At 37.5% G+C, this 14,496-nt stretch overlaps 1 protein-coding gene across 2 annotated transcripts in view; it reads right to left on the reverse strand.

Annotated features, from left to right (window-relative positions):
- Positions 1 to 14,496, reverse strand: part of LOC129005962 (protein Hook homolog 3-like) — a 100,024-nt gene that overhangs the window by 38,524 nt on the left and 47,004 nt on the right. For both annotated transcript variants that reach the window (XM_054435039.1, XM_054435038.1), the window contains exons 6-8: positions 13,948 to 14,171; positions 10,565 to 10,712; positions 9,096 to 9,373 (exon numbers count right to left, since the gene is read on the reverse strand). In XM_054435039.1, the coding sequence (XP_054291014.1) occupies positions 9,096 to 9,373; positions 10,565 to 10,712; positions 13,948 to 14,171 (650 nt within the window). The remainder of the gene's footprint in view (positions 1 to 9,095; positions 9,374 to 10,564; positions 10,713 to 13,947; positions 14,172 to 14,496) is intronic.

Below are 14,496 nucleotides of genomic sequence, written 5' to 3' on the forward strand. Positions count from 1 at the left end.
CAAACATTACTTCTAAACTATAAGTTTATTCTAATGAAGCCAAATAGACATTTTAATACTAGATGTTCAAAAGATAAGGTTTTGAATGATAGAGGCAAGAAAGTGCTAGAGTTTTGTGATAATTATAACTTAATTGTTTTAAATGGCCGCACACCTTCTGATGTTAGCGGCGAATTAACATTTATAAACAAAAATGGTTCATCGGTAATAGATTTAGCATTAGTCTCACTGGAGTGTCTTAATGAAGTTAATGACTTTCGTGTATTAGATTTTGTAGGCTCTGACCATTTTCCAATTGAACTAACTCTTTGTTTAAGGCGCGAAAACACTTTAACTAGCATGGAATGTATCCCTTTGTTGCCAAAGATTAGTTGGACAGAGGAAGACGGTAAATTTTACAAAGTAAAGGTTGAAAGGCACTTAGACACCCTAGGATCAGTAGAAAATGTGGAGCCAAATGTTTTATTAGATAAGATAACAGCGTGTGTGAAGCCCGCGGCATTACGGGGAAATCAGATCATTTCTAGTAACGCGCGATTTAAAAAGAAGAAACCTTGGTTTGACAGGGACTGCAATAAGAGTAGGAACAAGAGTTTTAAACTGCTAAAAATTTACCGTAGGTTAAACACGGAATTTTCAAAAAACGAATACTTGGAATCAAATAAGTAGTACAAAAAGTTGCTGCAAGTAAAACGATTAGACTATGAGAGAAATATGCTGCAACAAATTAAGATGGCTAGTAATATGAGTGATTTTTGGAAAGCAGTAAAGCATTTAAAAACAAAAAATAATTTTGTGGGAGCAAATATTAGGGGGGGGCAAAATGTTGAGGATTGGGTCCGGCACTTAAAAATGTTACTTGATCCGCCGATGGAGACTACGACCTTTTTATTTGCCGAACCACTAATAGTTGATCAGTTTCTAGATAAAGACATTAGTTTCTCAGAAGTAAATCGAGCTATCTAGGCATCAAAAGTAAATAAAGTAGGGATGGACGGGTCCCGAAATTTCGGGAATTTTTTGGGAAAAAAATATTCCCGATTATCGGGACGGGATTACATTTTAATCGGGAATTTTTCGGGACGGGATTTGGTCCGATCGTCGGCGATTTTGCCGCTTCGCGAGTGCCGATGACGCCGCTATTGCGAGCGATAGGTCCGCGAACGCAGGAGACGAAGTCATTTCGAGGATCGCGCCGTGACCGCGGAGTCCTATTATTATTATTATTATTCTTTGTCATGAGAGCCGAAGCCCCCTGACTACATACCCGGTACCTATCGTGAGACATACCCGGGCCCCATGATGTAGGCCGAAGCTTACGCATCAACCTTTAGCACATCATGGGCGGATGACTTAAGGTCATCAGGCTCACCGGCTGCCGAAGCAGACCCTTCGGAAAGAGGGTTGCCCCTCAATCCTAACCAGGGATTCCGGCTACTTGTTTAAGCGTCACTCCACCTGGGTTCCACCAGGTACAAAGCCCTAGAGGACCTTAATGGAGCGCCCCGACGCATTTAGTGCAAGCAACACTCGGGACCTATCTAATCCCTGACAGGCAGAACCCGCCATCATAGCCAGAAGGAAGGGGACTGTCAGCACGCTGACGGGGGAACCCCAACCTCCCATTTACACCACTACCCGATCGAGGCCTTACCCAGTTGCTAGGAAACCAGAGATAACCAGAGCGATAGATCCCCAGATACCCCTGGCGGGCTCGGAGCCAGCACCCGATCTACTTCGTTTGCCCGTCAGACCCAACATCACTGCCAGGCCATCAGGGTTTCGTTTCCCAAAAGGAGGCAGGTATAGAAGTGGGACCCACCCGGATGAACCTATCCACCAGAGGTGGCGACACCCTTGACTCAATTGAGGTTCCGGGAAGAACCCCCCACACTCAAGATAACCATACCGTCCGTGATCAGAGACAGGGATTGGTTTGCATAAGTGCCTACAAACCGTTACCCTCACACTGCGGAAAGTTACGTTTCCCTTGAGTGTCCCCGTGAGCTACGGGTACTTGCCCGTTTTCACCTCCAGGAAAGGCTACTTCCAAATTCGAGGATTTGCCACACTGAATGCTGGTCGCACACAACAAGCAGGCCGAAACCCAAAGAACCACAGACACAGGTAGGTTAGAGATTATGATGCACTTCCATCTCTCCTAGAACTAAACACCCCTCCATCCTTGATGCAGGAATGTCACTGGGACCCAATGCCCAGTCGTCCATGTCTGTGGCCTACTTGAAATGCCGATACCAACACCGAGCAGTTACCTCCCCTTTGGCGGCTAGGTTTTTCACCTCCCAGGACGAGGCTACTTCCAAAGTCGAGGATATGCCTCACAAAATGTCAGTCGAACACAACAGGTAGGACGAGCCCGAAGAACTCAAGTCACAACCACAGTTACAGGTAGGTGAGGAGAGGCGGAATTAACGGCGTCACTGAGAGCTAAACACCCCCCCACCCTGAATGGAGGGAGTGTCACTGGAGGCTCCCCCTAAGGGGCTGGCGCTTACCAGTCGTCCATAACTGTGGCCTACCTGAAGTGCCGGGTCAAACACCGGGCAATTACCTCCCCTCTGGGAGAGCTAGGGTCCGCGTGGTCGCTAGGCCACGTACCCACGCAAGCATGGGCCCCCTGCGGTTCCGCGGAGTCCTACCGACGATCGCGCCGTGACCGCGGAGTCCTACCGACGATCGTGCCGTGACCGTGGAGTCATGCCGACGATCATGCCGTGACCACGAGTCATACCAGCGATCACCCCGTGACCACGGTCATTTTGACGATCGCACCGTGACCGCGAGTCACAAGTTTCTATAGGTACCTGTATATTGTTACACATTTTTTTGGTTTTTATAGATCAGTACCACAAAAAGTAAAAATTGATTTTGTATGTCTTTTTTTGGTAACTGCAATACTCAAGACTTTCTTTTTATGCACAGAAAAAATCCCGTCCCGTCCCGTCCCGTCCCGAACTAAAAATTCAATCCCGTCCATCCCTAAAATAAAGCCGCTGGTTTCGACCGCATACCGTATGAGTTTTTTTTTAATTTGGACCAATGAGGCTAACAGATATTTTAGTTCAATTATTTAACAAAATTTTACATACGGGAGAGGTTCCAGAAAGTTTTAAGAAGTCAATTGTCTATCCATTACATAAAAAAGGGGATATTGGAGAGGTGTCTAATTATCGAGGTATTTGTTTTATGGATGCTGTGGCTAAGTTGTTTATAGGTGTAATATTAAACCGAATTGTGGGTTACAGATAAAAATATTTTGTGTGAGTACCAAGCAGGTTTTTGTAAAGGCTATTCTACAGTAGATAATGTTTTCTCCCTTTCTAATATGATTAATCTAAGGCTCTCAGTCAAAAAAGGCAAATTATACTGTTTTTTTGTAGATTTTTCTGCCGCCTTTGACCGGATTGACAGAAACTCGTTGTTTTATAAACTTTATACGATTGGAATTTCTTCAAAGATAATAAGATTATTAAAAAGTTGCTATAATGGTACGTCAGCAGGTGTATGGTGTAAGGAAGGTGTGTCAGAGTGCTTTGAGACAACAAAAGGCCTGAGGCAAGGATGTTTAGGGAGTCCTTTGTTATTCTCATTGTTTTTAAATGACCTACATGATGTTCTAGGGGGTGGGTGCATCTTTGGAAACCTCAAAGTGAAAGTTCTGTTATACGAGGATGATATTGTTTTGGTGTCACCTTCGGCGGCGGGTTTACAATTAATGATAAATGATCTGCAAAAATATTGTGAGAATTGGAATTTGGTAGTAAATCTTGACAAATCCAAGGTTATGGTGTTTAGGAATGGTGGCGGCTTACGAGCAAACGAGCGGTGGCGTTATAAAGAAAATTTAATAGAGTGTGTAAACATTTACAAGTATCTTGGGGTGGTTTTCTCATCAAAGTTTTCTTTCCAAAAACACTTTGAACAAAAGCTAACGTCCTCAAAAAATGCAGTAAATTCGTTATGGTCAAAGGTTTTTAAAAATAAAGACATTTCAGTATTGTTAAAATTTGAGTGTTTTTACTCCGTAGTAAGATCAATAATGTGTTATGCCACACAAGTTTGGGGTTTTAATGTATAATGAAGTTGAACAACTTTTAAGTTTTTTCGTCAAAAAGGTTTTTTGTTTACCTCAATGCACACCTAATTACATTATATACTTAGAAACAGACCAAGACCCAATTTCCATTCATACGTTGAAACTTCACTTTGAATATGTTTTGAAAGTATTAAATATGCCCGAATCACATTTACCAAAATTGTTAGCTAATGAAGTTATAAGAAAACTGATATTTTGGTATAGGGAATGGAAGAGTTTAGCAGAAAGTTTATCAGTACACTTATCAGTAGAACAAAATGATATTAGTGAAACAAGATATCAGTTGGGTCAGCTGTTGTTTGCGGTCCGTGATAACAATCGCCAGCGTGTCCTTCAGACAGCCATGAATGCTCGCTATCATGCTATTTATAAATCACTTAGTTTGGATTTGAAAGATAATGGTTACATTTTTTCAAAGTTGGATTTTAATACAATTAAATGGATTTTCAAGTGTAGAGGTGAATTATTATATTTAAATTATAAACCATGGATACAAAATCAAAATCATAACTGTTCGTTATGCAATTTGGGGGAAGTAGAGGATGTTTACCACTTTGTTGCCAAGTGAAGATATTGCGGAAGATATTGAGATTGTTGTGGAAGATATTGTGTCATTTTAGAATTTTTTGGTTCGGTTTAGAGGATTTGTCCCGGGATACATTCATATCCTTGTTGAACGGGGCTGATTGGGTGCGGCTTGCCCGATTCCTATAGCAAGCTTGGCGGTACAGGTGGGAAATTATACAAGAATTTAATTGTTAGCCTTTTTCAAGCTCTGAACACTCTCTAGTTTTAAGAAATTTATAAGTTACAAATATATGTATAAATGTATAGAATTAAAAAAAAAAAACATAAAATAAATTAATTAACAAATGTTGTTTTAATTGAAATAGGCCTAATGGTACATCAGAAACGTAATTTGAATGTATACAAATGTACTGTACTTGTTTTATCTAGCATTTACAATGTGTTTGCCAACCCGGCTGATGGTCTTATAAGACCAAGTTGGAAAAATGCGAGCCTGCTGTGTGAATCATGGACTGGTTATACTATGGAAATGTATTGTAAAACTTATACTTAGATCATGTAAATAAAGCATTGTTTCATTTCATTTCATTTCATTTAAAAAAAACTGTTCATTTTCAATTTTACAGACGTAGTGAAACACTTAATAAAAAACTGTCCATTTTCAATTTTACAGACGTAGTGAACCAGCCAAACACTTAATAAAAAACTGTCCATTTTCAAATTTACAGATGTAGTGAACCAGCTAAACACTTAATAAAAAACTGTCCATTAAAAATTTTTCAGACGTAGTGAGGAACCAAACACTTAATAAAAAACTGTCTAAACAGAATAAAGAAAGTGTCAAAATATCCCTGTAAAATCTGAGAAATTGGAGTTAGATTCCAAGGAATACACTGCACCAGATCCTGTAAAAGCTGGTTCCATGCCAAATGCCTTGAATGGAGTTTTAAAAAGTTCAAAAACCTCAAAGAGAATGACATTAAAACCTGGTCCTGTGACAGCTGCAAATCAGATCAAAATGTTAATCAAATTGAAAGCTTAAAATCAAAGATCCATGACTTGTCATAAGAGGAGAATTTTGATGCAAATGAATCTAATCATTGACTCTGGCTGCTGAATTAGGCAATGCTTTGTTAGTAGAAAATAATCAACATAAACAGCAGATTTACAAAATTAAATAGGAGAAATCCCACAAGGAACTAGAATTTGAAGACAAACTTAATCTGGCTGAGGAGGCTATAAGGCACCTAAAAGAAGTAAATCAAAAACTACACTCTGGAGCAACATCCTTTCAGAATAAACTTGAAACTGAACGAAAACTAAAAGCATCATTAAACAAGCAAAGGTCGAAAGCGACAGCTACATGAGACAAATTAACACATTGAGGGCAAGTGACGGGCCGGTCCGCCATGCGCAGTTAGCACGCCAGGTGTCTGGCGGGCGCACCCGTCATGTTGGCATAGCAACAACCTTGTTTCAATGTGAGCTCAGCCATTGTCGGGGAACGTTGTAATCTTTACCAGCCTGTAGCTTAGAATGCAAGCTTTATTCTGGTGTAGATTGGTACCAAAATTGCCTGTAAAATCCCGTCTCGCAATGCTTTTGTCCCGTTTTCGGAGATTTTCTCTATTCGAGCCATATTACAAAGACTCTGGTTATTGATCCAGGCAGTGCTGCTACCTTTGGGTGTTTCAGTGAACTACGTCCACTTTCGGATTAACGCAGAACAAAGACAAGAAGATGACAAACCACTGCTCTTTTGTGATTCGCCTTACTGAGATATTTCAATACCAATAGCGATCGCTGATTCAGTTAGCGCGTCGGGGCTCCGCCCGGGCCTCGCCGCCATTGGCGAGCGCCTGTTTAAATGTTTTCAGCAGCAAATGTGTTAAAGATCTGTCATCCCAGAACACTACATTAAAAAATAAAATTAAAATCTCTCATCAAGATAAACCGGATGATTTTCACATCCAAATCCTAAAGAAAGAACTATGTAAACATTGTAAACTGAAAAATGAGAATAAAAATTTTCAATCAACGATTGAATTAATGCAAAGCGACAAAGAATCGTTGCTAAAAGAAATTAATGTTTTAAGGAATAATTGTAGGAAATGTGAGGTATACAGGCAAGAAACAAAAAACACGATAGACTCAATTATATCATTAGAGGCTTTTGTTGTTATATTACAAAATGAAAATACTGAACTAAATAAAACAAATTCACAAGAAGCAGAGAAATACAATATGAAGTGTCTAAACTGTTTTCCAAGATGAAGACAACGACCAGCAAACCAATGATAATGACTGGCAAAAACCAAAAAATGCTGCAAGGTTCAGTGGAGAGAAAAAAACTCCATCTACTGAGTAAGCCTACAAGAACTCTTTCGCTGTCCTTCAAAAAAGTGACGAAGAAAATACTGCAACCAATCAATCAAGCAATTTTTTTAGGTCAAAAGATAACACAAACTGCAAACAACAACAAAATAGTCAAAACCTTGATAAATTACAAACAAATAAGTCAAAACTCATTATTTTGGGAGACAGCCATGGAAGAAACTTAGGCCACCTCATTGAACAAAGACCCAATTTCAATGTTTGCCCTTTTGTTAAACCAAACGCTACGTTCAGTGATGTGGTGGAATTTGCCAGGGAGCAGATCAGTGGCTTTGGAAAGGAGGATTATCTTTAGGTCATCGGAGGAACTAATGCCATTGAATCCCAATCCCAAAACTCTGAACATCTTCTAAATAAAGTAAAAAGTGTAATTTAAACATCTAATCATACCAATTTAATGATTGCTTCCCTGCCTTGGAGACATGACAAACCAGAACTCGACTTTGAAATTGGAAAAATTAATAAGGACCTGGAAGACATTGTGGCTTTACACTCTAATGTTTCCCTACTGCCCCTTCATTTTTTTCCTTGACACTAATTTACATCTCACGGATTGAACTTCAGCAACAGGGGCAAAATCAAGCTGGCTGAAAAGTTAAAAAAAATAGTTAGAGCCAATGGAGCAGCAGAAAGAAGTCTACCCTAAATTTTGACAACAAGAAAATTAATATTGTGGAAACAAACATGAAAATCATGATCAACAAAATGAGAGATGACCGTTCGGTGGGTTTTGCCCACACAATCTCTGCTGATTTCGCAGATCCTAAACATATGTCTGCAGGTGTTGCCGTTATCTTCACAAACAAATTTGGAAGATCTCAGTCTAAAGACTGTATTTCTGACAAATTAACTAAACAATGTGATAATGGAGCAACAGTCTACAGTCTGTGAGTCTGGTGACAAAGGCAGTGTATTTCCAAAACAACAGCCTAGTAGTTAATGAAGAGAAAACACAACAACTGGTCTTTGGCAGGAGAAATGGTGGGGTATGCAGGATCCCAGACAACGAAGGCCCAGAAGAAGCAAAGTATTTAGGTTTAATAATAGACCAGAAACTGACATGGACCCCCATATTGACGGCCTGTTTAGTAAGCTGAGTAGCAGTGTCTACGTGATAAGAAGGATAAAAAAAACCATAAGTGACACCAACATAGCCAAGATTGCCTACCACTCACTGTTTGAATCACATCTTCGATATGGCCTTGAAGTATGGGGAAACTCATCGGCAACCAACCTCCAACGTGTGCTTATCCACCAGAAAAAAGCAGTAAGAATATTAGCAGATATTGACAAGAGAGAAAGTCACAGACCGAAATTCCATGAACTAAAAATCCCAACGAATACAAGCCTGTACATCCTAGCTGTGGCTACTCATGCAAGCCGGCTACTGCTCCAAGGAGGTACGGATAGGCACAGCCATAACAACCGACAGGCTATGAATTACACACTTCCAGTTCCATCATCTAACTCTTTTTGAAGAAAAGCCTTCCTACATGGGAGTGAAGTTCCTGAACCTGCTTCCAGAGACAATAAAAGGCCCCAGCATAAGCAGCACCAGACAACGCTTATCGGCTTGGCTTGTGGAGAGACCATTCTATACAGTTGAAGAGTTCATGAACTGGAAAACATCACCGATGTTCCAGTGAGAAGTAAACAACCCTCATAGTAATAACCATCACTACAGATAGCGCCTCAAAGGCCAACAACTTTATGCTGTTTTATATTTAAATCTCTGTAATGTTTGACACCTATTCTGTACTCTATGTTCAAGAATAAAGTATTCTGATTCTGAAAGATTTATTTATTTACTCAAAAAACGGGCTGGACTGTTCGGCCTTGGCCCTTAGAAGGTTGAAATCTCTAGGAAGGCCGCGATTTGAGCCTGAAGAGATGAGACAATTGGAGGTCCCACAGCTGTTAGGTCTAGCAACAAGCCTAATGCTGTCAGACTGGGAAGAGGGGTGGTACAAAAGATCAACAGGTCGAAGTAGCTAGGGGTAGTATTACTTCAAACACTCACCAAAGAAAAACCACTTAAATAAAATGTATCAAATACCTTTTCCAGTTCAACATTTTGTTCAAGTAGTTCTACATTTTTGCTTTCTAAAACTTTACATTCTCTTTTAAGGTCACCGAGCTCTTCAAGTTTCTTCTGGTAAGATTGGATAGTAGCTTCGTATTTCTCCACTTTGTCCGCAGTCTCTCTGAGAATGTCAACCTCATCTTTCAGCAACCGAGCTTCGCCAGCTGTTTGTTGTAATGTATCCAGTTTTGATTGTAACTCTAGCATTTCTTTTTCTTGTAATTCAACTTTCATTCGGTAGTCATCTCGAGCTGGAACAAGAGTATTTTATAAGAAGTAGAACAAAAACAACAACATCTTTTACTCTGCAAACGGATAAAACATATTTAATTATAGAGTTCATATTATGATTAATAATTTAAAAAGTGGTGTTGCAGCTGACGGATATGTTTTTATTCTTGTTGAGAGTAGCTTAGAAGAAGTTTAAGTTTGTATCAATTATACAACCCAACAAATTTACTCCCTAGAAGTCTATCTCCATAATTGACATGACTACGTTGTTCAGTAAAATGAAAACTTCTCTAAGTTTGTATAGTTGTTCAAATCTTTTATGAAGAAGGAATATTCAGGCCTCCGCCTATTACCCATGTACCATAAACAAGTTATCAACTATTATTTTCATCATATCCTCATGCCTACAGTTGTTTAAATCTGTTACTGATTCTACACTAAATTATCTGAAAATTGACAGTGTATGGTTCAGTCTTTAACACTTGTGAATACTTTTTATAAAAAATACTAATAAAAATATTTTATTTTATTTTTATTTTATTTTATTTTCCAATGCTACAAAACAGCACATGCCTACATATAACGACAAAGAATCATGCAGGATATAATGCAAAAAGAATGTTACAATACAGAAATAAATACAACAAGGGAAAAATGTCCGTCTTCTATGGTGGTGGCAGTCATATAACAGTTTCAATCAAAATATAAATAAAAGAATATGAAATATAAATAAGAATGACAATATAATATTTAAATATATTAACAGTAACAAGAGAATTAATACTAACTAAAATAATACTGATGGTCACGAATCAAATATAATAAATATGGAATAAATATAATATAACAAATAAATAGGTACTATTTGAAACAATTATTAATTAACGTTGATAAGAAAGTTTGAATTCAGACGTTTAAAATTTTTTTGTGACAAGTTAAATATATCAAACTGATAGGTGTTACAAGTGCGAGACATTAGATTTAGTGGGGAATTAGTGGAGAATTAATATAATGAAATATAACATAATAAGGAAATATTAATAAAACATGCCACAATTTGTTTGATAGACTTTGGAAAGTTACACACAGCACTCTTATTTCATATAACAAATCTCTGTAAAAGGTTTGATTTCCTCTGATCAGAGAATCGTCTCAGAACCATTGGTTAACCATCACATACTAGAAAAGTAAACTAAATCAAACTTTCTTACATGTTTCTAGTTTGAAGATCTGTTCTTTAAGATCTTTTATTTGTCTATGTGACAAAGAAGTTCCAGTCAATGGATCTTCCTGTAAACGTTCCATAAGTCTCTTCTTATCTTCTTCTAAACTTGCCTTCTCTTCTTGTAACTGAAGAACCTAGGATAAAACCATAGATAAAACATACTCCCTTAGTAGATTTCCCATCCTTATGGAACAGCTGAAGCCAATTTTATCGTTAGTTCTGTCTGGTACACTGTAGAGGTTGTGTTTTGTTTACAATTTGTTTCTTGTTATTTCAGTAATTTAAAACCCCGTTTAACCAAATAAAACAATATAATCATAAACAATAACTCATAATTTAGTTATGTAACCAAACAGAAAAGCACTAATCTCTAATTATTGCTAGATTATAATTCTAAAATTATAATCTAAAAGAATATAAACTAAATTTCGTCCACACTAGCCACCAGTGTCACCGGACAGGAACTAGACACGAAAAACGAGTTTCAAAAGTTACAACGTGATGGGAAGTCTACTTGTGTTGTTGTCTATGATAAAACTAAATGGCTTAAAAATATCATCATAAAAAGAATTAAAATCCATGATATATACCTATGTAATAGTTACAAAATAGTTTTTCTCTAATTACAATTTTGTTTTACTGATGGTCCAAGATGCATTACTCATTGAAACCAATTCAGATTGACAAAACTGCTGCTGAATGATAAGGAGAAAGATCATTAACTTTTCGTCGGTGTCTTTGATTTTAAAACACAATCGGTGAGAGTTTTTTTTCCGGGTGTTGAAACATTTGACAAACAAAGTTTTTTATTCTTACATTAATATAAAAATGTATTAAAACCATGTACAATCAATAAAATTGTATTTTTCCTACCATTTCATGATAATAATCATATTGCTCCACCTGTAAACAGTACGCAAAATAGTTCATTTACGCTCGGTAATCAGCTGATTTCACTGTTGGCGTTTCTACGCGAACTACAGCCGCGGATCCGGTACGTTAACAACTGGTAAGAAAATAACATAACCTAAAAAAGCAAACATAACCTAAATGAAATTTATATATAGGCTAACTGAAAGTTAATCTGTGTGTTATAATACATTAATTATGGTGGTAGGAAAAAGCTTGTGTGTATTACGAACACAAACAGTCATTTCCACTCTCAAAAGCTGAGTGCCGCCATCTACAGTTCTCGATCGGCAATGATGGACTTTACACTCTTAATACTCAAAAAGCTATTTTTCAAAATTCAGAAATTGCAAAAATATTGTATTTGGACTGTAGTATTTAAATATAATTTTGTTAGCAGTTTAATTCGAGCAGATTTCAGGGTGAAAATAAATTTTTTAAACATTTATAATAATGATAATTAAAAAGGGGGTTTGAACTAAGACTATATAAAAAGTGTGAATATTTGAGTAAAATCTGCCCAGTATGTGTTTCTTTCTTTACCATTTAGGCCTATATTTATAATTTAAATCAGCTCTTTTTAAAGTTCAACAATACAAATGTAAAACAAGGTAGTCATAACCTTGTTTTGCTGTGTTTTTGCTTGTTAAAAAAAGTGTGTTTATTGCACAATATAAAAAGTGTGAATATTTGAGTAAAATTTGCCCACTATGTTCACTAGTGTTTCTTTCTTTACCATTTATATTTATCATTTAAATCAGCTCTTTTTAAAGTTCAACAATACAAATGTAAAAAGAAGTAGTCATAAGCTTGTTTGGCTGTGTTATACATAACACAGCAAATGTTAGAATAAATAGAACTGACATGTATTAGGTAAGGTATAAAGTTAAACATGCCCAAAACTTTGTTAACTTACTACAGGTCAGCATAAAACCCAAAAGAAATAGAAAAACAGTTAAAATACTAAGTTTGAGTCTGAATTAAGCAACGCCAGTATCCAAGATCACGCCAGCGTGATCTGTCCGGCGTGATGTCCCTTGGCACTAATTTTTGTCCGGCGGATGTCCAATCAAGCTCGGCGTGAGGGTGGTTTGCAAGAAAGCGGATCTAAGATTTCAAACATTGTTATAGCTCAAAACAAAATGAGAATCCTCAAGAGTCCTACACTTGTCCGCTTGGCGTGCACGCCAGAAATGACTAAGGTCATTTTCAGTGTGCCACGCTCAGAACTCACGCTGGACAGATGGCGGGAAAACTCATATCAGGCGTGATCGCTCGTGCTTGGAAACCGCACCCATATAAAAGCATGGCTTCAATTTAAACTTGATTACGTAATCATGACTGTCCACTCACGCTGTCCGCCCTGCGTGATCTTGGAAACCGTAGCTTTAGGGGGTTTATGAGTGGAGATACAAAAAACTTATAGATGACAAAAAACATGAACAGATAACTTTGTAGTTACAGTTCAACCTTCAACTAAAATATTTAGTATAATGGGAAAAATAACAACCAAACAAGGAAATATAAATAAAAAGATTCAAAAATTTTAGTAATCGAGCAATCGATCCCTTAGGGCTTATGAGCTTTAAGCGTAAGGGGGCGGGAGAGAGATGGTAAATAATTTAAAATTACAAAGATATAGCTTGTTTAGAATGGAGACCACAAGGTGCCTGCAGTTTTTTATCAAAACAACAATTTGACACCTCTTTTGAAATTATTGAAAATCCGTCATTTTCAATTTGTTGAGGGATTAATATTTTAAAAACTACATTTTTGGGAATTTTCCTTATTGTTTGGGACCAAGACCTATTAATCGTGCTAAGTTTCAGGTCTCCAGCTATTCTAGAAGTGAATAAACATTTGTACACATCATCAGAGAGTCAGTCAGTGAGTTACCCAATGGGATAATTGATAGACAATGTTAGTTAGAAAATATAATAGTTTGAGTTTTACTGATCTATTATTCTGTATGTGAGTATTTGAGCATTGTGATGAAAAGTATAATTCATAACTTGTCCTAAAAGCGATCTCCCAGCACTTGTTCCGATTATTCCCACCCTAGGCTTTGTCTTGTACTTGAATTCTAATTTTCACATGCTTGGCTTTGACTCGCTTGTGAATTTTAGTGTTCCTTTGTTCGGCTTGGCCTCGAAAATGAAACTTGAACAAGAACTAGAAAATGCCAATTTTGGTACTAAATAGAAATATACTATCACATCATACTAAACAGAAACATCTGTTTCCTGTGCCTGTTTATAGGCGAGTAATTTACTCTCTGCTGTGCAGTACATAATAAATGGTACACCAAAAATGGATAAATCACCGTGCAGTGTACGGTTACTAGTATCGTGCTTGTCACTTATTGGGCTAGTAACGTAATGTAGTATTTTAAATCGTTGACCACGTATTAAAAGCCTAGCAGTAATTGACTGTTTCCACATGTTTTATTGTGTAGTATACCTGCATGTCCAGTTTGAGACACCTCTGCACAGTTTGGTTTTTCTCCTCCACTGCAGTCTGCAGATCTACCAGTAGTTTCTGCACTTGAGCCTCAGTCTCACTCAGAGTGGCTGTCACAAACGGGTATGAGTTGGTGGATCCATGCATACTCTCCAACTCCTGAATGGATCTCATGATTACCACCTGCACAGACTCCTCCAGAGACATGATCCGTTCTATGTACCCTGTATTGAGTAAAACCGAGCATGTAGACGTAGCAAGATAGATACTTGACTAGAAACATTAGGATATTAAAGAGAGAACAACACAACAACACATGTAGAAAAGAGCCAAAGACAAAGTTGCTGACAAAGATAACTGGCAAATTTTATTTTAAGTACCAAAGGGAATGAGTAAGGAATATTAACTAAGAAAAAGATGGCAATTTACAGTTACCTGGTTTATACAGTCTAACCTTGGTATAACAAACCTCGATATAACGAATTCATTGATATAACGAACTTTTTTAAATCCCCTAGAACTCTCCATAAGACACAATGTATATTTGAC

Source organism: Macrosteles quadrilineatus, unplaced genomic scaffold (genome assembly GCF_028750875.1).
Source record: "Macrosteles quadrilineatus isolate MER2022 unplaced genomic scaffold, UCM_ALF_1.0 Scaffold_47__1_contigs__length_942521, whole genome shotgun sequence".
NCBI lineage: Eukaryota > Metazoa > Arthropoda > Insecta > Hemiptera > Cicadellidae > Macrosteles > Macrosteles quadrilineatus.